The sequence below is a fragment of the Coturnix japonica genome, chromosome 16 (genome assembly GCF_054131305.1).
Source record: "Coturnix japonica strain WE chromosome 16, WE-NBRP24, whole genome shotgun sequence".
In the NCBI taxonomy this organism is placed as follows: domain Eukaryota; kingdom Metazoa; phylum Chordata; class Aves; order Galliformes; family Phasianidae; genus Coturnix; species Coturnix japonica.
This window is the reverse complement of record NC_140678.1, coordinates 2,560,001-2,580,509: the sequence shown is the minus strand read 5'-3', so window position 1 is coordinate 2,580,509 and position 20,509 is coordinate 2,560,001. Positions and strand designations below refer to the sequence as shown.

The following is a 20,509-nucleotide window of genomic DNA, read 5'->3' as shown; positions in this document are numbered from 1 at the left end:
ATATGTAAAAGATAAGCTGGCTTTCCTCTCCCTATTACCAATGCACCAGCAATGAGTGACTGGAGCTCAGTGCGAGTTGCCAGGCTTTAATTCCTCCTTGTGTTATCACAAGGTCATCTTATAATCACACACAATGAGAAAAAGCAGAAAGCAGCCATCAAATAAAGCCCTTAGAGGCCAATCTCAGTGTAACACCCAATACATTAGATGCATGGCCACATCACAGCCTCACTCTTAATACAAGGCATCAAGCTGGGTAGCTCCAAACCTATAACAGCTCCAAACCCATGTCAGCTCCAAGGGCTTTGCTCCATCTCAGCCCACATTAAACCCTCAGTGTGTCAGTGATTTCCTGCCCTTGAGCATCCGTCGCAGGATCACCTCGATCCCAGCCGGTGTGCTGATACGTTTGATCCACCCGTGGGTCCGTTTGCGTTTACGGTTGTTGGGTTGATAATTGTTCCCACGCGCCTTCGTGCGGATCTGCTGGTGGTTCCAGGAGGGCGATGGGATGGGGAAGGATGGGATGGTGCCTATAGGCTTCAAGGAGGGGTGGCCGATAGGTAGATCCTTGCTATAGGTGAGGGCTGATGCTGAGCGGAGCTGGATGGGCTGGACTGCAATTGGCTGTAGCAGGAAAAGCCTGTTGGAAAAGTAAATGAGAAATATGAATGAATAAAGAGAAATGCTGGCTTGAAAAGCGGGTTAACACCAACAGATTAAGGTTAACACCCTCACTGCCTGCCCCGCTTATCAGATTGCTTCAATGCTGCACTTGGCTCAAGGCAATGCCAGGTATACACACACAATGGGAGAACACAGTATTTAAAGCCCTTTAGAGAAGGACTTGAGGGTCCATAAACACTGGATATAACCCAGCAGCAAAGCAGAAACCAACGGGATCATGGGCTGAATCAACAGGGGGGTCAGAGCAGGGCAGGAATGGGCTGCCCACCCTATATTGCCCTTATGAAGGCCTATATTAACCTTATGAAGGCCTATATACCCCTTATGAAGGCCTATATACAGCGCTGGATCCAGGCCTGGGGGTCCCAGCATTGGAAACCTATGGGTCCAAAGCGGGGCCTTGAATGGTCCCAATAGCCCCCGCTGTAAGGCCAGGCATAGAGCTGGGCCTGCTCGGCCTGTATAAGGCTATATAGGGGTAAACCAAGCGATTTCTGACCGCTGACCCCGCTATAGAAGGACCCCTGCCCACCCCGGTGCCCCTTAGGCCCCATGGCTCCATCCCCATCTATTACCTGCCACCAGCGGCCTGCACACACAGCCGCCCCAACATGGCCGCCATTGCTTCCCCCCCAGCCTCACAGCACCACCTTCCCAATAACACTGCTCCCTATTGGCTGCTATTTCTCTCGGCCAATCAGAGGGGTGCGTGCTCGCTGGGGTGGGAACGGCGTTACGTAGTGCGTAACGTCCGCGGGGGGTGATGGGATTTGTAGTTCTGCGGGGCGGCTTTGTTATAATGGCGGCCAGCTTGGGGTTCGCCATGTATAGCACATGTATAGCCATGTATAGCACATGTATAGACATGTATAGCCATGTATAGCACATGTATAGCACATGTATAGCACATGTATAGCCATGTATAGCCATGTATAGTCATGTATCGCACATGTATAGCCATGTATAGCCATGTATAGCCATGTATAGCACATGTATAGCCATGTATAGCACATGTATAGCCATGTATAGCCATGTATAGCACATGTATAGCCATGTATAGCACATGTATAGCCATGTATAGCCATGTATAGCCATGTATTGCACATGTATAGCCATGTATAGCCATGTATAGCACATGTATAGCCACGTATCGCACATGTATAGCCATGTATAGCCACGTATAGCCATGTATAGCACATGTATAGCCACGTATAGCCATGTATAGCCATGTATAGCCATGTATAGCCATGTATAGCACATGTATAGCCATGTATAGCCATGTATAGCACATGTATAGCCATGTATAGCCACGTATAGCCATGTATAGCACATGTATAGCCATGTATAGCACATGTATAGCCATGTATAGCCATGTATGGCACATGTATAGCCATGTATAGCACATGTATAGCCATGTATAGCCACGTATAGCCATGTATAGCACATGTATAGCCATGTATAGCCATGTATGGCCATGTATAGCACATGTATAACACATGTATAGCCATGTATAGCCATGTATAGCTATGTATAGCACATGTATAGCCATGTATAGCCATGTATAGCCATGTATAGCACATGTATAGCACATGTATAGCCATGTATAGCCATGTATAGCCATGTATAGCACAGCTCTGTTATGGTTTCATCGGGCTGTGTTGCGTCCTAAAGCCATTCCCAACATCAATGGGGTGTAAATGGGGCTCTCCCCCCTACAATGAACCAGAGACCAGCAAAAAGCTGCCCGACCAGAGCAGGGATTAACAGCAAACCCTGCTTATAACACAGCATTGCACTCATAGAGGAAACCCCCATCTCATCCAGGCAGCTGAGATCCCATCCCATTCCATAGGGCAAAGCCCACCCCCCCCATAACCCCCCCCCCCCTTCAAAGCCCACCCCCCCCCAACTTGGCATGACTCCATGGGCGGGCAGCTCGCTTCAGCTTTGACTGGCAAGTCCTGTTGTCTGTCAAACACAAAGCCCTCCTCCTTAGGAGGGATTTAAGGGGCTTTCTATGGCTGTAGACTACAAGGACAAATAGCACCCCCCCCCCCCAACCCCCCCCCCCTTCCTCCCCTCGAGCCCCCAGAGCTCGGGGATGAATCTCTTTGCTCTGCTGGGCTTCATGGGGTGAAGATGGAAGCTGAAATTGCAGGTTAAAGCCGATGAGCTGAGCTGAAGGTGCTGCTCCATCCTTCCTTACCTAAAAAGATGTGATCGGAGGAGCCCGACCAGCTGAGCTGCCCGCCAGCACCTGCATCCTACATCCTGCATCCATCCTGCTGCCTCGCATCTCCTCCTCTCCCCCCTTTTTGCCTCCTGCAAGAGCAAGCCTTTCATTTTGCAACCTCGACCAACCTCTGTCAATAAATGAGGTGAGCGTTTCTGTCCCTTCTTTGTGATGCTCGGAGCTGGTGATGCAGGGCATGTGCTGCAGCAAAGGTGCTCTCAAAGGATCTGCTTGGAGGCTGAGAGCTGCAGGGCTTTGAGTGGGGGCTGCAGGGCTTTGAGTGGGGGCTGCAGGGCTTTGAGTGGGGGCTGCGGGGCTTTGAGTGGGGGCTGCGGGGCTTTGAGTGGGGGCTGCAGGGCTTTGAGTGGGGGCTGCAGGGCTTTGAGTGGGGGCTGCAGGGCTTTGAGTGGGGTTTCAGGGCTTTGAGTGGGGGCTGCAGGGCTTTGAGTGGGGGCTGCAGGGCTTTGAGTGGGGTTTCAGGGCTTTGAGTGGGGCTGAAGGGAGACGAGAGGAGGCAGCAGCTCCAGCTGTCATAGCACTGCACTATGAGCGTGCTTGGAGTGCAGGGTTAAAGCTGCCCAGTGATAGAACTTAAGAACGGCTTCTTGTTGTGATGCAATTACAGACGGTGATTGCTGGCTCTGACCCGCTGTTGCTATGTAGAAGATCTGCTTGGCTTTTTGCTTGGAGAGTAAGGGGGGCACCTGCATGCATCGCTACCCGGCTGAGGGGGGGCAGGGTTTTCTCCTTCCTGCTCCTTGCGATGCCTCTAGGCTGCTCCTGGAGGTTGGAGGACATTTGCAGCTGAAGGATTTGGAGCCTGATTTGCTGTGGAGATGCGATGGGATCATGGCAGGATCCCCATGGATATACAGGAGGGTTGAGAAGCCGGGATGGAGATTGAGAAGCCGGGATGGGGATGGGGGTCAGGGGGGGGGGTGTGAGGTGGTATATCAGCCCCAGAGGTCAGGCACAGGTTACTCCTCTGTTGCATTGCATAAGCTTTTGTTTCTCAAGGTCTTCTTCCTTCCTAAAGAGAGACGTGTGGCAGGCAGCCAGCCCTGGCTCCGGGTTGCTTTATGTGCGTCGGGTGCTCGTTGCTTTTCCTCCCCCCCGCAGCATTGCTTCTCCACTCGGTGCTGTTTGTCTGCATCCTGCAGGACCATCAGCACAGCCCTGCACACAAACAGGGGCCTGCAAGTGCGTGCTGAGCATCTCAGGGCTCCTTGTTCAGTTCCTGACCCCTGCATGCCCTGATAAAGCTGCTATCAGGCCAATGAAGCTGGGTGTAACAACAAACCCAGCTGCTTCCCCACCCACCCAAGTGCTGGTTTGGGTCCCCCCCAGAGGGAAGTTTTCCTTTGCAGGGCTAAAGTGGCATCAACGTTACCTTGGTGCTTAACCAGGTGTTGCCTTTACACGCTTCTCGATGCTGTAATTTGCAGAGTGAATGAATGGGGGGGGAGGATGGAAAGAGCAGAACGATATTGGCCCATTCCTCAAGAGTGTCGTGTGTCATCATTAATACACATGAGCCCCGGAGGGGAAAGGGATTAGAGCTGAACAAATTATTATGGCAGGTCGGATTCTGGCTGCAGAACGTCTCACGCTCGTCTTCATATCTCTGGCACTTCTCCTCTGAGGATTGGCAAGGAATTAGCAGCTACGAATCCCTGCTGCTCCCTGCAGGGATGTGTGCTGGGAGGGGTTGGAGGTGCTGAGCAGTGGGACTATAGGAGCATTGTGGCATAGGGGGGGTATAAGCCATTCACATCCATCAGCTCTTACAGTAGCGATGCTCTCGGCTCAGTAATTGGGGCCAAATGTTTAGCAGGGCTTCTGGCAAGGACACGCTCAGTGCCATGATGGAGAAGCACAGCATCCTTGCTCTCCTCCTGCCCCACGGGCTCTATGCCAGTCCCACATGGCTGCCTGTCACGCTCCCATGTTGGGCTTTCTGCCCTCCACACATCAGATCACGGCCCATTTTTTCCTCCAGCTGTGACACGGTGCCATCAAGTTGTATAAAATCAGAAGCTCCGCAGCCCAAAGTAGGTCAGTAAGTTGTTTGTTCCCAGCTGGGTTCTCAGCGGTGGTGGGAGGGAGGAGGAACAGAGGCTGGAGCTAGAGGACCCCACAGCAGTGGCCCATGGAGCTGAGCAGCAGATCAGCCTCCCTATATCATCCCTACAGCATCCTTTGCTCCTCTGCTGTTGAGATGGGAGAGGTCTCCCAGGGGAAGCCTTGACTTTGAGGGGGACACACACATGGGTAGCAGCTCATGGCGATGCTCTGCCCTTCCCCAGCCTCTAGGGATGCTCTGCTACACTCCTGGCCTGGTGCCGTGCCTGACTCAGTGTTGTGCCTGGCCTTATGTAACCGGTGCCGAAATCTCACTCTCTGCTGGGGGTGGCACTGGAAGGTAATTGGGATGGAGGAAAAAGAAAAGGGGGGGGGAGGAGGAGGAGGGGCAGCTCATTGCCATGGTTACCAGCATCTTCACAAAGTTCTTCACATCCATCTGGTTTCATTTGCAGCCCTTTCATCTGGTGGAGGGAACGTCCCTTGATGTTTCTGGTTGTGGCAGACGGAGCAGTGGGAGGTGGGAGACGGGTGCGCTGTGCCCCCCCCCCCACCCCCATGCAGAGCCCTCCACCTCCTGCCCCTCCATTTCCTCACTGGGATGATGTGATTCAACCAGGGCTTTCCCAGCTCCAGAGCCAAAGCATGAGCTGCCAGATCTCAGGCTGTGAACCCCAAGCCAAGCATTGATGTTAGTGGCAGAGCCTGCCCTGCTGGTCACCCCCCTACTACACTGGGACCAAAGTAGACCCAAGTTGGGCTGAGCAGGGTTCCTGGAGCTCCTGAGTGTGCAACAGCCTTCCAGCAAATCAATTCTGGAGACAAACAGGATGGACTAATTGAGTTAATCCTGCGAAGTTAATCAATGTCAAGTCGGGTTGGCCAGAAGTCCTGTTTATAATCCACGAGGAGATCATTAATGCCCTGTGAAATGGAGGTGCAGTGCAAATCCTGGCTCCGTGCAAAACAGAGATGGAAGGCAGGCTGGGGTGCTGCAGGCTGAGCACAATGGGGTCTGCAGCCAACAGGCACTGCAGGCCAACAGCTCCAGAAGTGCATTGGGATCAATGGGCACAGCTCGAGCCTGGCACTCAGCTGCTGCTCGAGGCATGGTGAGAGCAAAGAGATTCTCTATCCATCATAGAGGCAGCAGGGATCTTCCAGCCAGGATCTCCATGCAGCTCCATGGCCCAGTGCTACAAGGGCTGCACTCAGCTTCTCCTTCCAGGGCTCTGAGATCTTTTGCTCTTAACACAGTGAGAAGGGAGGCTGCTGGGATCCAAGCTGTGCATGCTGGAGCTGCAACAAACCCAGAGCAGGATGCAGCCGAGCTCCAAATGCATTCAATTACCAAAGCTGCAGGCAAAGCCTTGAGCCCAGGCAGCCTCCAGGCCGGGTTTTGTTTTGCTGATTCCCTCTTGTGCGTTGCCAGCATTGCTGCTGCAGTGCTGTGTGCTCTGAGCGGTTGCTGGGGGAGTTAAATGGGCTGCAGCCAGGATGGTGGTGTTTAATTCCCATGGGGAATGAGCTCCTCCTTCCCCTCTGTCCATTGGGGGGGGTTGTGCTCTGTATCTGCAGCCATTGCTGGGGGTTCTGCTATATCCCCCCCAGTCCTCACTGTGAATCTCTTTGCTGAGCAGACTCTCAGCATCAATAATTCAATGTACTGAGCTGCATCCATAATAAATGCACATCAGCCTGGTGGAGTTGGGGGGGGGGTGGGGAGGGCAGGAACATCCCCATCCCCTCAGTGCTTCAGGTGCCCCCTGAGCTCAGAAACACCCTGAGCACCTTTGGAAGAGCACACAGCATGGGCTGGGCTGGTCCTGGAGCCAGAAGGATGATGCTATGGGTCCCCCAGCCCCACAACCACCCCCTGCTCTGTCATGGGGAGGGGGCTGCCCACCCTCCCAGCTGGATAAGTGCCTCTCCCCCAGGTTCTTATGCTCAGCATCACTATGTGGAACATCTCTAATTAAAACATCCGACCCCAGTCCTTGCAATTTGCATCTCTCGTTGGTTGCGGTGGTGGTTTGGACGGGAGCTGTACACACACATTTAATCAGTATAAATAATGCATTTGCATAGCTGAGCCTCCCCTCAGCCCCCACATTTGGTGCCAGAAGCATCATTTTCAATGGGCTTTTTCCTTCAGTGTTATTCCCTCGCTTCCACCTCCAACCAGCAGCAAAGGGAGGTGGCTCATAGGGAGGGTTATGGGGAGGGCTGTGCACATGGGGGAGCACCACGGGATGCTCCAACAGCAGCTCTGCCCTGCTTTGTGCTGCTCCAACCTCCTTCTGCTTCCTCACGCAGGGAGCATAATGCTGAACAGCATCACCGAGGGGTTCCTCTGCTGCCTGATGGGCAAGACAACCAACGCCGTGGGGCCTCTGGACAGCGTTGAGTCCAGCAATGGCTACAGCTTCCTGGAGGTGAAACCAGGCAGGATCCTGAGGGTGAGACACAGTGCTCCGAGCCGCCCATCTGCTGAACCCCCCGAGGAACCCAGGGATGCAGAGAGGGGCACGGTGCATTGCAAGCGCAAGATCACCCTGTACCGCAATGGGCAGCTGGTGATTGAGAACCTGGGGGACGCCGTGCGCTCTGAGATCCTGCATTGCTCCAATGGAACAGCTGAACCCAGCAGCACTGTGGAGCTGGAGCTGTCTGAGCTGGCTGGCCAAGCCCCAGTGCAAAGCTCTGCTGGTACACCAGGATGCGGCACACCAGGATCTGGTGCATGCAATGCAGCGGCCGGTAAGAGACGGAAGCGCAAACCCAAGAAGGTGATCAACATCGACTGCAAGAAGCAGATCACCAGCTGCAAAGGGACGCACGGCGACGTGGTCCTGTTCTTCATCCATGGTGTGGGAGGCTCGTTGGATATCTGGAAGGAGCAGCTGGACTTCTTCACCAAGCTGGGCTATGAGGTGGTGGCTCCTGACCTGGCCGGCCATGGCTGCAGCTCAGCCCCTCAGATCGCTGCTGCTTACACCTTCTATGCTCTGGCTGAGGACATGAGGGCCGTCTTCAAGCGTTATGCCAAGAAGAGGAACATCCTGATAGGGCACTCGTATGGGTAAGGGGCACCGGGGTGCACTCAGCCCATTGCCATCCTCTCTGTGGCCAGATAGATCCTGCCCTGCAGGGCCGAGGAGCAGAGGAGGGTGTGGGGTTTCCAGCCCACATGTTATCCCCAGCTCTGATCCCCTCCATCCCCTCGGTGCCCGGCTCTGGGCTCAGCTAATCCCAGCACCCTGAGCATGGGCCGGTGAGGAAGCTGGCGGTGTTCAGCCTATAAATAGAGTAAGCTTGAGAAAGTCAATTAGATGGGGACTAAGCAGTGCTGGATTAGGTTGGTGACAAGCAGGATGCATCCTGCAGCGTGTCTGCACTGCTCTATGGGTGCTGGTGACATCCCAATGGCTTCTTCATGCACAGCGTGTGACACTTACTGTCCTCACCACGGCTCCCACGTTGCTGTCTGTCCCTGCAGGGTCTCTTTCTGCACCTTCCTAGCCCACGAGTACCCTGACCTTGTGCATAAAGTGATCATGATCAATGGAGGGGGTCCGACGGCGCTGGAGCCCAGTCTGTGCTCCATCTTCAACATGCCCACCTGCGTGCTGCACTGCCTGTCCCCGTGCCTGGCCTGGAGCTTCCTCAAGTGAGTCCCATTGCTGCCCCCAGCAAGCTCAGCCCTGAGTGTGCTGTCAGCAAGGGGGGATCCCTATTCTAACCCATAACCCATTGCCCACATCCTACAGGGCTGGCTTTGCCCGCCAGGGTGCCAAAGAGAAGCAGCTGCTGAAGGAAGGCAACGCCTTCAACGTCTCCTCCTTCGTGCTGCGTGCTATGATGAGCGGGCAGTACTGGCCGGAGGGTGATGAGGTTTACCACGCCGAGCTGGCCGTACCCGTGCTGCTGGTGCATGGCATGCACGATAAGTTTGTGCCAGTGGAGGAGGACCAGCGCATGGCTGAGGTATATGGGGCACAGCAGGGCTGAGGGCTCATCCTGGTGCTGCCAACCCAGCACTGACACATATCCCCTTGCAGATCCTGCTGATCGCATTCCTGAAGGTGATCGATGAGGGCAGCCACATGGTGATGATGGAGTGCCCCGAGACGGTCAACACCCTGCTCCATGAGTTCGTCCTTTGGGAGCCCGAGACGCCAAGTGGGGACGGGCAAGGAGAGAAGAAATAAGGTGGAGGGGATGTGGTGACCGGGCTGCTCCGATGGGAGAGATATTGGGGAGCACGGAGGGGTTTGTGGGCGCACCGGGGCGCAGCCGGCACTGCCGGGCACGCAGCCGGTTTTGTTCCCGGGCCACGGGCGGGTAGAGGAGCACGGAGGCTCCCCCCAGGCACGGGTGTATGGGGCCGGTGTTAGGAACACAGCAGACCCGGTCCTATGGCAGCCACTGGAGCGCCTTCATCCTGTTTTGTTGTAGTATTGTAATCCACACGCAGTGATTCCTCGGGGGGGGGCAGAGCAAGGACACTGCGGGGACACGGCTCCTAGAGCAGACAGACACCTGGCAGCATGGAGCTGAGTTGGGATCGCTTTAGGGGAAGCCCCAGTGGGATTTGCCTTTTTGAAGCTGTGGTGGGGGCCGATGAGGCCGGAGCTGAGCTCTCTTCCCCCAGTGCCACCATTTGTGCAGTCGTGTCCCCAAACACAGCACTGCTTCAGGTCCTGCAGCTCTGGCTTCCGCTCAGCCCCCATCCCAATACACCGGGGCTCCTGGAGGGGCACAGTTGCTCCCCAGCCCCCAACCCTTACATAGGGATGGCTGCAGCCTCCCCTGACCACAACGAGCAGAGCCGTTCCCCTCTTTGTTTTCTCCCCTTTTTTCCCCCCATTTAAACCAAAGACGCAGCCAGGCCTGATTGCCCAATGGAACCTTACCCAACAGCTGGGTGCAAACCCCTTCTCATCCCCCCCAGACCCCCATAACCGTGCAATGAAGTGGATGGGCCTCAAGGAGCTGGTGCCAGCACAGCAGTGACCACGTGTGACAATTACCACGCGTGACCCACGCTCCCACCCCCCCTTTCCTGGCACCAACCCATGCCCACCCAACAGCCCCCCCCCCCAAAGGATTTTAACCACCAATACATGGGTTCGGATGCATTTCCAAGCACCAACCCCATATGGCGGCTCTGCTCCCCTGTAACCCCAACCCAGGGTTGCAGCTCCCCCCCGTCAGGCTGCTCCGCTCGCTCCATCGCTTGCACAAAGGCAAAACCCTGCACCGTGTCCTCGCCATCCCGAGCAGTAAAGCCGTGTTGTACCCACAGCTGTGTCCAACTCCATCACGGGGACGCAAAGCCGGACAGCAGGCACAGCTCTGAGCTGTTTGCAGCCATTTACTCATCATCACGTAGGGGTAGAGAGAGAAAATAAATAGACACGTTCTCGCCATCGTTTACAACGTTAAAAGCAGCCCCAGAGCGCAGCCTCGGGAAGAGCAGGGGGTGTCTCCAGCCCCTGTTGGTGGTGGGTGGGGGTTCAGGGGGGGCTCAGCGCCCAGCCTGGATGTCAGATGGCCGCAGCTGCCGCTCACCCTCAGCCAGGAAGATGCTCATTGCCCTGTGCAGCATATGGACGCCCAGGCGCCGGCGCCGTGCTGGGGACCAGCTGGCTGCCACACCATAGCAGTTCCCTTTCCGCTGATTGGTGACAGCACGGAGCCCTGTAGGGTCGGGGTCAGCACCCACAGCTCCCACACTGTGCTTACCATGAGCACCCACGGTGTCCCCATTAGCACCCACATTGCCATAAGGTCCCCATTAGCACCCGCACCCCATGAGGTTGGGATCCCCTTTAGCACCTGTGGCCCCATGAGGTTGGGATCCCCCTTTAGCACCTGTGGCCCCATGAGGTCCCCCTTAGCACCTATAGTGACAAAGTCCCCATTATTAGCACCCGTGGGGTCCCGTTAACATCCATTTCCACGCATCTTTTCCCTGCCCAAACCTTGTGCTGTCCAGGGACCCCCATCTCTCCATGTGCCCCAGGACAGGCCACATCCCCCTGTTCCCATACAGGAGGATAGAACCAGTCCCCCCCCCCATAACCCCATCCCCTGCTCACCCAGGGCCTCCAGCAAGCAGCCCTCCCGTGTATAAGCCTCAGCTGGCACACTGCTCTGGAAGCAATGCAGGGAGATGACACCCATCCCACTCGCCCAGATCTCCAGGATGCGCCGCACTTTAGGACAGCCCTATGGGATAGTCCCATAGCCATAAAGCTTCCTCCTTCCCCATTCAATCCACCCCACACCCATCCCCATCCCACCTTGCTTGTCCCTTTGCGGTGCTGGCTCACAGCCTCAGTGAGGTGGCTGTAGGGCCGGGCACGTGTTCCTTTGCCCACATAGAAGATGGCATCAACAAAGGTCTTGAAGCACTCCATAGGGCTCAGGCGGTGGCAGCGCAATGGGAGGTCCTGAGTGGTCCTGGGGGGCACAGAACCCACCCCGGGGGTACATAGAACCCCCATACGTGGTGTTCCCAGCCTCAGGGTCCACCCAAGAGGCAGCACAGCCCTACCTGGGGTCGAGCAGGAGGTAATTGAAGCTGGATTTCAGCAGCCCCTCACGCCAATGCCGGTTCTGGTCGGGGCGGTCGAATTGCCGTGCCAACACCATCTCATCCTCAGCGCAGTTGGGGATGTGGCCGGTGCGTAGCGCATCTGCCAGCTCAGGGCTGTGCCCTGTGTGTATGGGGGGAGGATTGGGGTCACCCTGAACCCCCCCAGCACTAAAAGGATGGCAGGTCCCCAGGACTCACCTGCTGGGCTGCGGCTCAGCTCCTCCAGCCGCCGCAGGTAGACACGCCGGGTGAGGACTGTGATGGGTCCTGGGTCGTAGCCCAGCGCTCGTAGCCGCTGGAGGAGAGCTTCATCTGAGAGCATCCGCAGGGACTGCACTTGGTCCCTGTCCCCAAGTCTGGTGGCCTCAGCATTTGGGCTGTGCTGCTCACTGGGCTGGCATCTATCAGGTTCCACAGGGCGGTGCGGACTGTGGTCCTTGGATGGGCATGGCATCATTGGGGTCCTTGGCACCAGCACCCCATGGGCAGTAGCAGAAGGGGAGCACTGAACACATGATGGGGTATCCTGGAGCTTGTGAGCATCCCCAGGACCCAGCAGCACTGTGGAGCTGGGAGAACCCTGAGCATTTAATGGGGAGTCCTGGGGATGGCTGGGACCCCCAGGAGCCAGCAGCACTGTGGGGCTGGAGCTGCTGGTACCTGGGGGGGAGCTGAGCTTGCTGGGGTTCCTGGGGAGGATCTGGGTGTCATCTGAGGACCGTGTGCTTTCTCCAACCCCACCAGATTCATCCTCACCACTGAGTGCAATGCAGTGCCCTGAGGGGGTGGCAGGATCCCTGGGGACACCCCTGGGTGCTCTGACCCGGGGGGGCCTGTGGGGCTTATCCAGGCTGGCATCGAAGAGGGAGGAGGAGGAAGAGGAGGAAGCACTGAGCCTTACTGCTGAGGCCTGAAGGCGGCTCTTGGTGCGGGGGGTGACGTGGCAGAACTGGGGGGGCTGCAAAGTGACATCCCCTGCAGCAGTGTCAGCTGGGCTGCAAGGGAGCTGCAGGGTGTGGGGGGGGGAGCAGTCGAGGCTGCAGCCCTGCAACAGCACAGACAGCTCCTCTGCAGCTGAGGGGCTCTGGGTGGGCAGCTCCCTGGGTCCTGCTGAGGAGGGGGCTTCTCCTGGGCACACATCAGCCCCGCTGGGTTCCAGCATCTCCACTGCAGTGACGAAGCGCTCGCTATCCACGCTGCTGTCCCCAGGGAGGTCACGGCCTCTGGTTCCTGCTTCCAGCACCCCACGGTCCCTACTGCAACGCAGGGGCTGTGGGGGACTCCTGGCCCCAGCACTGTGCACTCCCATCCCCTCTAGGGGCACTTCCTCATGCTCCCCCCCATCCCAGAGCAATGTGCTGGATGCCAGGGGCTGCAGGGGCAGAGCTGGACCCTCTGGGAGCCATGGGGTGAGGGAAGGACCCGAGCAGGGTTGAGCACAGCACGGGGGCTCCCCCGACCCACAGCTGCCCCATAGGCCGGGCTCCTGCAGCTGGGACACGCGGGTGCTGCTCAGCAGCTCCGCATCGCTGCAATCCTCGGTCAAGAAGGACAGTGAGCGCCGGGCTCCCTGGGGGGCTGGGAGGCTCCAGTCCCGCAGGAGCCGCACGCACAGCACATGGCCCCGCTCCAGCGCCAGATCAATGGCTCGTTTCCCGTCCTGCAGAGAGGGGACATTGCCGCTGTGGGTCCCACCCCCACCAAGGACGGAGGGCTGGCTCCAAATCACCGCCCCCAGCTCTAACCTGGTCCCGCAGTTCCGGGTCCCCCCCATTTTGCAGCAGCAGCTCCAAGCACCCGCAGCTCCCCCAGGACGCAGCGACGTGCAGCGGTGTGAGCCCCTCGGCGCTCCTACCACCGCACCGATATCACCGCTGCCTCCTCGGCGGCTCCGTTCCCATTTCTAATGGGACCGAGCCCCCCCCCGAGGGCCATTACCTGGCATTAGGGTCCCCTCCGTAGCTCAACAACAGCCTCAAGCAGCGCACGCCCCCCACTGCAGCACTCAAGTGGATGGGGGCGAACCCCATTGCAAGCAGCACGTTGGGGTCTGCCCCGTGCTGCAGGAGGAGCTCCACCACCCTGCGGGGGGACAACACGGGGGTCACCCCCCCCACACACACCGCAGCACGGCCCAAACCGAGGCCATACAGCAAAGCAACAGCCCTGGGTGCATCGCTGCTGCAAGGTTTGGGCTGTTGTAATACACGACCCCCCCCCCCATAGCCCCCACCCCATCCCGGTGCCCTCTTACTCCTCTCGCCCTCCCCGCAGCGCCCCGCACAGCCGCCCCGCTCCATTCATGCCACCCTGCGCCATTCATGCCGCACTCGAATCCTCCGCGCGCCGCCGCTGATTGGCTGCGAGGCGACCAATAGGAGGCTGCTAGCGGCTCCCACGTGAATATGAATGGAGGGGGCGGTACTGCCTTACACCCGGTAGTGCCCAGCGCCTCCCAGTGCCCCCCACCAGTACTGCCCAGTGCATCCCAGTCCTCAGCACCAGCACCACCCGGTGCCGTGCTCCAGCACTGCACACAGCGCTCTGCAACACCAGAACCGTCCCATTGCTTCCCATTGCCCAGTATCCACCACTCAGTGCCTCCCAGTAACCCCCCCCCAGCCCCTCAACACGTCCAGCTGCAGCCCCAGTGTTGCCCTGTACCCACCCAGTATCCCCCATAGACACCCTTTATCCCCCTGATCATCCTCACCCCCCCAGCAACCCCCATAGACACCCTTTATCCCCCTGGACATCCTCACCCCCCCAGCATCCCCCATAGACACCCTTTAAACCCCTGGACATCCTCACCTCTCCCCCCAGCATACCCTATAGGGACACCCTTTATCCCCCTGATCATCCTCACCCCCCCCAGCAACCCCCATAGACACCCTTTATCCTTCTGATCATCCTCACCCCCCTTACAACTCCACTATAGAAACCAGCACCAACAGCCAGGCAGGAAAACAGCTCTTTGTTCCCCCATTTCCAGCCAAACCCAATAGGAGCAGCCCCTCCCCAACTCAAACAGTGGCCTCCACCTCGGGGGGCTCGTCCCCCTCCAGCAGGCTGTACGCTGCATGGCTCTGGAAGGGTCTTTGCAGGGGATGAGCCAGCAGCTTGGCCATGCAGTTGTGCAGCTCCACAGCCGGCCCCGTCAGTGTCACCTCGTATCTATAGTTGGTGCCCTTGGTGTCCAGGTTGCCAAAGAATGCATACAGCTCCTGAGGGGCAAGGGGGGGGGGGGGGGGGGGTGCAGAAAAGGTGGGGGGGGGTTGCACAGAGCTCTCTCCCCCCCCCACTCCTTCCATGCATACCTTCCAGCTGGTCTCATCCTCCTTCTCCTCCGCCCCATTGTGGATATAGACGAGGTCAAAGAAGAAATAGGGGCATTGCAGCATCTTCTGCAAGGGGAGAAGTGAACACAGCTCTGCATGCATTGGTGCTCAGTCCAGTGGGGTGGGAGCTGGGGGGGGAAGGGGAGGAGGGGGGGTCCTTACCTTCATCTGCTCTGACACAGAGAACTGGGGCTGGCAGCCGGGCCGGCCCAGCACCAGGATGGTGCGTACCACGTAGGGTGGTGGGATGGTCTGCACGTTGTCTGTCACTGGCAGCTCGATCTTCTGCTGGCTGTAATGCCATGCTGGGACTGAGTGCCACGCAATGCCCCCCATCCCACTCCAATAACACCCCCCAGAGGCTGCTCTGCACTGGGAGCTTCCCGCCCTGATCCCCCCTCCAGTGCTGCCCCCCAGCTGTATGGACTCACATGAGGTTGAAGAGCCCATCCAGATCTGTAGGGTGAGGTAAGGAGCAATGCTGGCACACAGAGCCCTTCCACCCCCCATATAACCAACCCAGGGATGCTGCAGAATGGGACAAAACTGGGCACAAAACCTCCAGCAACGCCATTTGGTGGCTGTGGAGGAGCTGGCATCACACCCATGGCACAGACTAGGCCATGCTGGGGGCACCATGGGTCTCTGCCCTCTGCAGGAATAGACTGGGAGCCCTTCATGCCTCAGTGTCAATGGATACTGAAGGACTTGCAGACGACGGTCTCCAGGTCGTAGAGGCAGCTGCAGACCTCACGGGGGTCTGAGGTGAACCCTGAAAGCTGGGAAGGGGCAGGTGAGGGTCACGGAGCCACCCCCATCCTGCTCCATCCACATCCCATCCCCATCCTGCTCCATCCTCATCCCATCCCCATTCTTCTCCATCCCATCCCATCCCATCCCATCCCATCCCATCCCATCCCATCCCATCCCATCCCATCCCATCCCCATCCCATCCCCATCCTCATCCCATTCCCATCCTGCTCCATCCCCATCCCATCCCATCCCATCCCATTCCATCCCATCCCCATCCCATCCCCATCCCATCCCATCCCCATCCTGCCCCATCCCCATCCCCACTCACCCACGTGGCATCATTGTTCACCACCACCAGTGCAAACTCGTGGCTCTTATCAATCTTGTGCTTCGTCCTCACAAACATCTCAATCATCTTCTGTGAGATGTTCAGCGCGTTGGTCTTGGAGCTGCCAGGATGGGGGGTGGGGGGGGCACAGCGCTCAGCAGGGTCCCCCCCCCTCTAACACCCTCCATATACAAGCTCCACCATTCACTCACCCATTGAACGACTCCAGCTTGGGCAGAGCCATTTCCTCAGCCAGGTCCAGGCAGATGATCTGGGTGAGACCCCCACAGCTGAGCCCTAAACCCCACCATTAACCCCCCACCCCCACCCCACAGAACCACACACTCACCACCTTCTCAGGGCAGTTCACCCTCGGTGTCTTCACCTGCACCTCGGGGGGGGGATGTGAGGGGCCGGGCCAGGCGGTTCCATCGGGGGCTGCGGTTCCCTGCGGGCTGTCCTCACTGCTGGCCGCCTCCCCTTCACCCTCACTGCGGTTCCCCACGCTGCTTTGAGCGCTCAATGCCCGATCCTCAGCCCCCTCAGGGTTAGAACGGGTGCGGGGTCGTTGCTCCGGAGCCTTCTCCTCCTCCTCCTCAGCAGCACTGCCCGGCCCCGACGTGTCCATCCCGCAGCTCCGCTCCATGGCACCGCTCTGGGGGGGCTGTATGGACCGGGGGGGGGGGGTCACTGCACCCCCATCTCCACGCAGCCCATCAGCACACACTCCTTGCTCTGTGCACCCTATACCCGTGCACCCCATATCCATGCACCTCCCCATCTGTACACCCCATATCTGTGCACCCCATATCCGTGCACCCACCCAGCTGTGCACCCCATACCCGTGCACCCCCCCAGCTGTGCACCCCATATCCGTGCACCCTTCGCTCTGTCCACCCCATACCCGTGCATCTCCCCAGCTGTGCACCCCATATCCGTGCACCCCATATCCGTGCACCCCATATTCGTGCACCCCCCCAGCTGTACACCCCATATCCGTGCACCCCATATCCATGCACTCCCCCAGCTGTACACCCCATATCCGTGCACCCCATACCCGTGCACCCCCCCAGTTGTGCACCCCATACCCGTGCACCCCCCCATCTGTCCACCCCATATCCATGCACCCCCCCATCTGTCCACCCCATACCCGTGCACCCCCCAGCTGTGCACCCCATATCCGTTCACCCCCCAGCTGTGCACCCCATATCCATGCACCCCCCCAGCTGTGCACCCCATACCCGTGCACCCTTCGCTCCGTGCCCCCCCAGCTTTACGCACCCTCTCCTCCTCTCACCCCTCACCCCACACACCCCCCCGCCCCACACACCCCCTCCCCACCCCCTCCCGTTCCACACACCCCATGCTGGTGCCCTCCACCCCACTCTGTGCCCCCTTTATTCCTTACGGACCCCGCACCCCCCGCCCTGATCTCACCCGCTCTCGTCCTCCCCAGCTCCGCCCTACGCAACCCGGAACCATCCCCGAGCAGTGATAGCTGGGAGCTGTAGTTCTCCGGTCTCTGCCTGACACGTGGGGTCACCCGCGTGTGCACAGCGCCCCGAACACGCGTGTAGCGCCCTGTGCAACCCTACAACCCCCCCCGAGCTCCATCCTGCGCCCCAAAAGGCCGTGACACACCCACGCAAATCCTGCTGCGCTCAAGGACGTTGAGCAGATCAAGTGCTCCCAGCTGGCTCCGTGGGCAGCCACGGGTGGGTTCGATGTGGGGCCTCAATGTGGGGATGGGGTCCCCCAAACCCAACCCAAACCCCCCCCCCCATCCTGGGGTGGCCGTCACCCGGTGCATTGCAGCGCAATGGTTAATGCAGGATGTAGCGGGGCTGCTAAGGAAGAGGAAATGGCAGCAGGAACACGGAGTGGCCAAGGCCAGGGGCGGCCCCACGGGGCCCCAACAGCAGCAGGATCCGGTCATTGAAGGATCCGGTCACTGTAGGGCCGAGTTGTGGGGTCGGTTTGTGGGTAGGAGACGTGGGATGGAGGAGGCAAGTAATGGGGTGACCCCAATGGCGCAGGGTGCTGCAGGTCCACAGGGCTCATTGTTTGACCCCACTGCACCCCAAGAACACGGGGAACCCCCCTGCACCTTCTGACCCCCAGGGCCAGGCCGGGCAGAGCTCCCCACTGCAAGCCTTGAAGGACAAGGAAAGGGGCAAGGATGAGGATGAAGATGAGGATGAAGATGAGGATGAAGACACAGCAGGGGATGAGGAGCACGTCACAGCGCTGCTGGCCTGCACAGACCCCCACAGCACTCAGCATCTGCCCCATAGTGAGGAAGAAGAGCACTCAGGCTGCACCAGCAGCCCCTGCCCAGATGGGCAGCAGCCTCGTGGGCTTGATAGCACCGGGATAGAAGGTGGGTGCAGTGCTCCATGCCATGCCTTGCCATGATGCACTGATACAACAAACCAAGAGCTGACCCCTTGCCCTCTCCCCAGCCCCCCACCCCGACCTGTTTGCAGCCCTGCAACACGCTGTCAGCTCATTGGAACGTGCCGTCATCTCCCGGCATCGCTGCACGCCGGCACCGCCAGCAGAGTGGGCACAGGTGGGGCAGCGCTGCACGGACACCCCCAGCGCTATGGGGATGGTGCTGCCCCATAGCGTTGTGCCCACAGAGCCTGGAGGAGCTGCAGCGTGTGGCAGGGACGTGGCAGGGACCAGAGAGGGGAGAGGGGCTGTTGGTGGCTGCGGAGAGGAATGCAGAGCTGAGGGCAGCACTGGGGGAGCGTGATGAGGAGCTGAGCCGCACCATGGATGCACTGAAGGCGTTGCAGGGGGAGCGGGAGAGGCTGCAGGGGAAGGTGGGTGTGGGGCTGCACCAGTGGGAGCCCCATGGTTTGGGGCCTGGGCTCAGCACGGTGCTCATACAGGTGTGGGAGCTGCAGGAGGCTCTGGCCAGGCTGGAGGGGACGGGTGGTGCTGGAGGTGACGCCGTGGGGCTGAGCAGGGCACCAGGAGCAGGGGACCCCCAGGTGAGTGTGGGGCAGGGGTGGATAGGGCTCCATTTAGGGGATCCCTAATCAATGCTGGGCTCTGCCCTTCCCCTCTGCAGGACTACGACAAAGCTCAGCCCCACAGCGCTCAGCCCCACAGCACACTCTCCCCCCAGCCCTCAGAGGGTGCCAGCCAGGAGCTGGAGGAGAGGATGCAACAGCTACAGGGGTGAGTCCCCCTGACCCCAGCAACTGCTGAGCGCCTCTGATGAGGAAACTGAGGCACGGAGCTGACCGGGCAGCGATGCACAGGGAGATGGAGAGGCTGAAGGAGGTGAACCAGCAGCTCTCAGCTGCTCTACGTGACTGCAAGAGCGATTCGGAGCAGCTCAGCATGGTGCTGGGGCAGCACGAGTCCTGCAGCAGCGCTCTGCACATGGCACTGCACAGCAGGTGGGGATGGGGATGTGGGGATGGGGATGTGGGGTAAGATGGGGGGGGGAAGAGCCCCAGTGCTGTGCTGAGCCCCTCTGTGTGCAGTGAGCGCTGTGTGGATGCCTATGCTGCACTGCTGGAATGGATGTGGGTGAAACTGGGTAAGGATGGGCACGGACCCGGTGATGGTGAGTGGCAAACTGGGGGATGTGGGATGTGGGAGTGATGGGGGGATGGAGGAGAGAGGGTGTATGAGGGGATGGCAAGAGGATATTGGGGTGCTGCAGGCGTGCAGGGGTGGATAATGTGGTTTTGTGGGGGTTCTGAGGGCTGTGAGGGGGTGCAGGGGGATGTGGGCAGGCTGGGTGCTGGCACTGAGCACGCTGTGGGCACACCAGCACTCCCATTCCCAGGAGCTACAGGGGAGCACAGCTGTGGGTCCAGCCCCACACAGAGGCTGGGCCAAGCAGGGCCAAAAAGACAGGAGGAAAGCGGGGTCACCTCCTTCCCCGAGCTGCACAGGTACCCCATCCCCATCCCCAGGGCATCCCTATGCCCTATGCACACCTCACTGCCACCTCACCCCCATCCATATAGCAGCCATGGGTCAGAGGAGGGTGCCCTGCGTGAGGCCATCCAACAGCTGCGTGCAGAGCAGGCAGCCGTGCAGCTTTCCCTGCGCCACGTCCCCGTGCCCAGCCGTGCCCCGTCCCACCGTGGTGAGGATGCTTGTGCCCGTGCTGAGCGTGCTCTGCGGGATGCTCGTGCCCTCCTGCATGGATGGAGGCGGCCAGAGAGAGCGGAGCTGCTGCGGGAGATAGCAGAGCTGAAGGTGAGCACAGCGGGGTCCATTGGGGAGGTGATAGAGGGAGGTGATGGGGATGGTGATGATGATGGTGGTGATGGGGATGGTGATGATGGTGATGGTGATGGTGATGATGGTGATAGTGATGGTGGTGATGGTGATGATGGTGATGATGATGGTGGTGATGGGGATGGGGATGATGATGGGGATGGGGATGGTGATGATGGTGATGATGGTGATAGTGATAGTGATGGTGATAGTGATAGTGATGGTGATGGTGATGG

The 20,509-nt window shown here is 58.9% G+C and overlaps 5 protein-coding genes across 11 annotated transcripts in view; 2 read left to right on the top strand and 3 right to left on the bottom strand.

Annotated features, from left to right (window-relative positions):
* Positions 1 to 70: 70 nt before the first annotated feature.
* MRPL34 (mitochondrial ribosomal protein L34) lies at positions 71 to 3,030 on the bottom strand. 2 transcript variants are annotated; one of them, XM_085517758.1, is made up of 2 exons: positions 2,894 to 3,030; positions 71 to 643 (listed from the first exon to the last, which is right to left on the bottom strand). In XM_085517758.1, exons 1-2 carry the CDS (start codon positions 3,028 to 3,030, stop codon positions 334 to 336), a joined length of 447 nt encoding a protein of 148 aa, XP_085373884.1. In that variant the 3' UTR covers positions 71 to 333. The 2 variants fall into 2 exon arrangements, with proteins under 2 accessions (XP_085373884.1, XP_015742025.1); XM_015886539.3 differs by lacking the exon at positions 2,894 to 3,030 and adding an exon at positions 1,263 to 1,321.
* ABHD8 (abhydrolase domain containing 8) lies at positions 2,926 to 10,432 on the top strand. Its single transcript, XM_085517757.1, has 5 exons — positions 2,926 to 3,065; positions 7,319 to 8,084; positions 8,502 to 8,672; positions 8,773 to 8,989; positions 9,064 to 10,432. The coding sequence occupies exons 2-5, from the start codon at positions 7,327 to 7,329 to the stop codon at positions 9,211 to 9,213; spliced, it is 1,296 nt and encodes a 431-aa protein (XP_085373883.1). The 5' UTR covers positions 2,926 to 3,065; positions 7,319 to 7,326; the 3' UTR covers positions 9,214 to 10,432.
* On the bottom strand, positions 10,349 to 13,947 carry ANKLE1 (ankyrin repeat and LEM domain containing 1). Its single transcript, XM_015886291.3, has 8 exons — positions 13,861 to 13,947; positions 13,545 to 13,688; positions 13,352 to 13,457; positions 11,805 to 13,266; positions 11,565 to 11,727; positions 11,311 to 11,470; positions 11,107 to 11,236; positions 10,349 to 10,705 (listed from the first exon to the last, which is right to left on the bottom strand). Exons 1-8 carry the CDS (start codon positions 13,923 to 13,925, stop codon positions 10,533 to 10,535), a joined length of 2,403 nt encoding a protein of 800 aa, XP_015741777.2. The 5' UTR covers positions 13,926 to 13,947; the 3' UTR covers positions 10,349 to 10,532.
* Positions 13,948 to 14,561: 614 nt separating this feature from the next.
* On the bottom strand, positions 14,562 to 17,490 carry BABAM1 (BRISC and BRCA1 A complex member 1). Of its 5 annotated transcripts, none has more exons than XM_085517751.1 (9): positions 17,386 to 17,490; positions 16,375 to 16,689; positions 16,238 to 16,296; positions 16,026 to 16,146; positions 15,645 to 15,723; positions 15,376 to 15,400; positions 15,107 to 15,236; positions 14,924 to 15,010; positions 14,562 to 14,830 (listed from the first exon to the last, which is right to left on the bottom strand). In XM_085517751.1, exons 2-9 carry the CDS (start codon positions 16,669 to 16,671, stop codon positions 14,630 to 14,632), a joined length of 999 nt encoding a protein of 332 aa, XP_085373877.1. In that variant the 5' UTR covers positions 16,672 to 16,689; positions 17,386 to 17,490; the 3' UTR covers positions 14,562 to 14,629. The 5 variants fall into 5 exon arrangements, with proteins under 5 accessions (XP_085373877.1, XP_085373878.1, XP_085373876.1 ...); XM_085517752.1 differs by having other exon boundaries at positions 17,411 to 17,490; XM_085517750.1 differs by having other exon boundaries at positions 17,438 to 17,490.
* Positions 17,491 to 17,926: 436 nt separating this feature from the next.
* The window catches only part of USHBP1 (USH1 protein network component harmonin binding protein 1), a 5,018-nt gene continuing 2,435 nt past the window's right edge, over positions 17,927 to 20,509 (top strand). The window contains exons 1-10 of one of the 2 annotated variants that reach the window (XM_085517747.1): positions 17,927 to 18,031; positions 18,147 to 18,405; positions 18,488 to 18,597; positions 18,668 to 18,853; positions 18,923 to 19,024; positions 19,105 to 19,214; positions 19,298 to 19,438; positions 19,526 to 19,608; positions 19,834 to 19,942; positions 20,021 to 20,252. In XM_085517747.1, the coding sequence (XP_085373873.1) occupies positions 18,023 to 18,031; positions 18,147 to 18,405; positions 18,488 to 18,597; positions 18,668 to 18,853; positions 18,923 to 19,024; positions 19,105 to 19,214; positions 19,298 to 19,438; positions 19,526 to 19,608; positions 19,834 to 19,942; positions 20,021 to 20,252 (1,341 nt within the window). In that variant the 5' untranslated portion in view covers positions 17,927 to 18,022. Of the gene's footprint in view, positions 18,032 to 18,146; positions 18,406 to 18,487; positions 18,598 to 18,667; positions 18,854 to 18,922; positions 19,025 to 19,104; positions 19,215 to 19,297; positions 19,439 to 19,525; positions 19,609 to 19,833; positions 19,943 to 20,017; positions 20,253 to 20,509 lie in introns of both variants that reach the window. The other variant, XM_032441023.2, reaches the window with a different exon arrangement.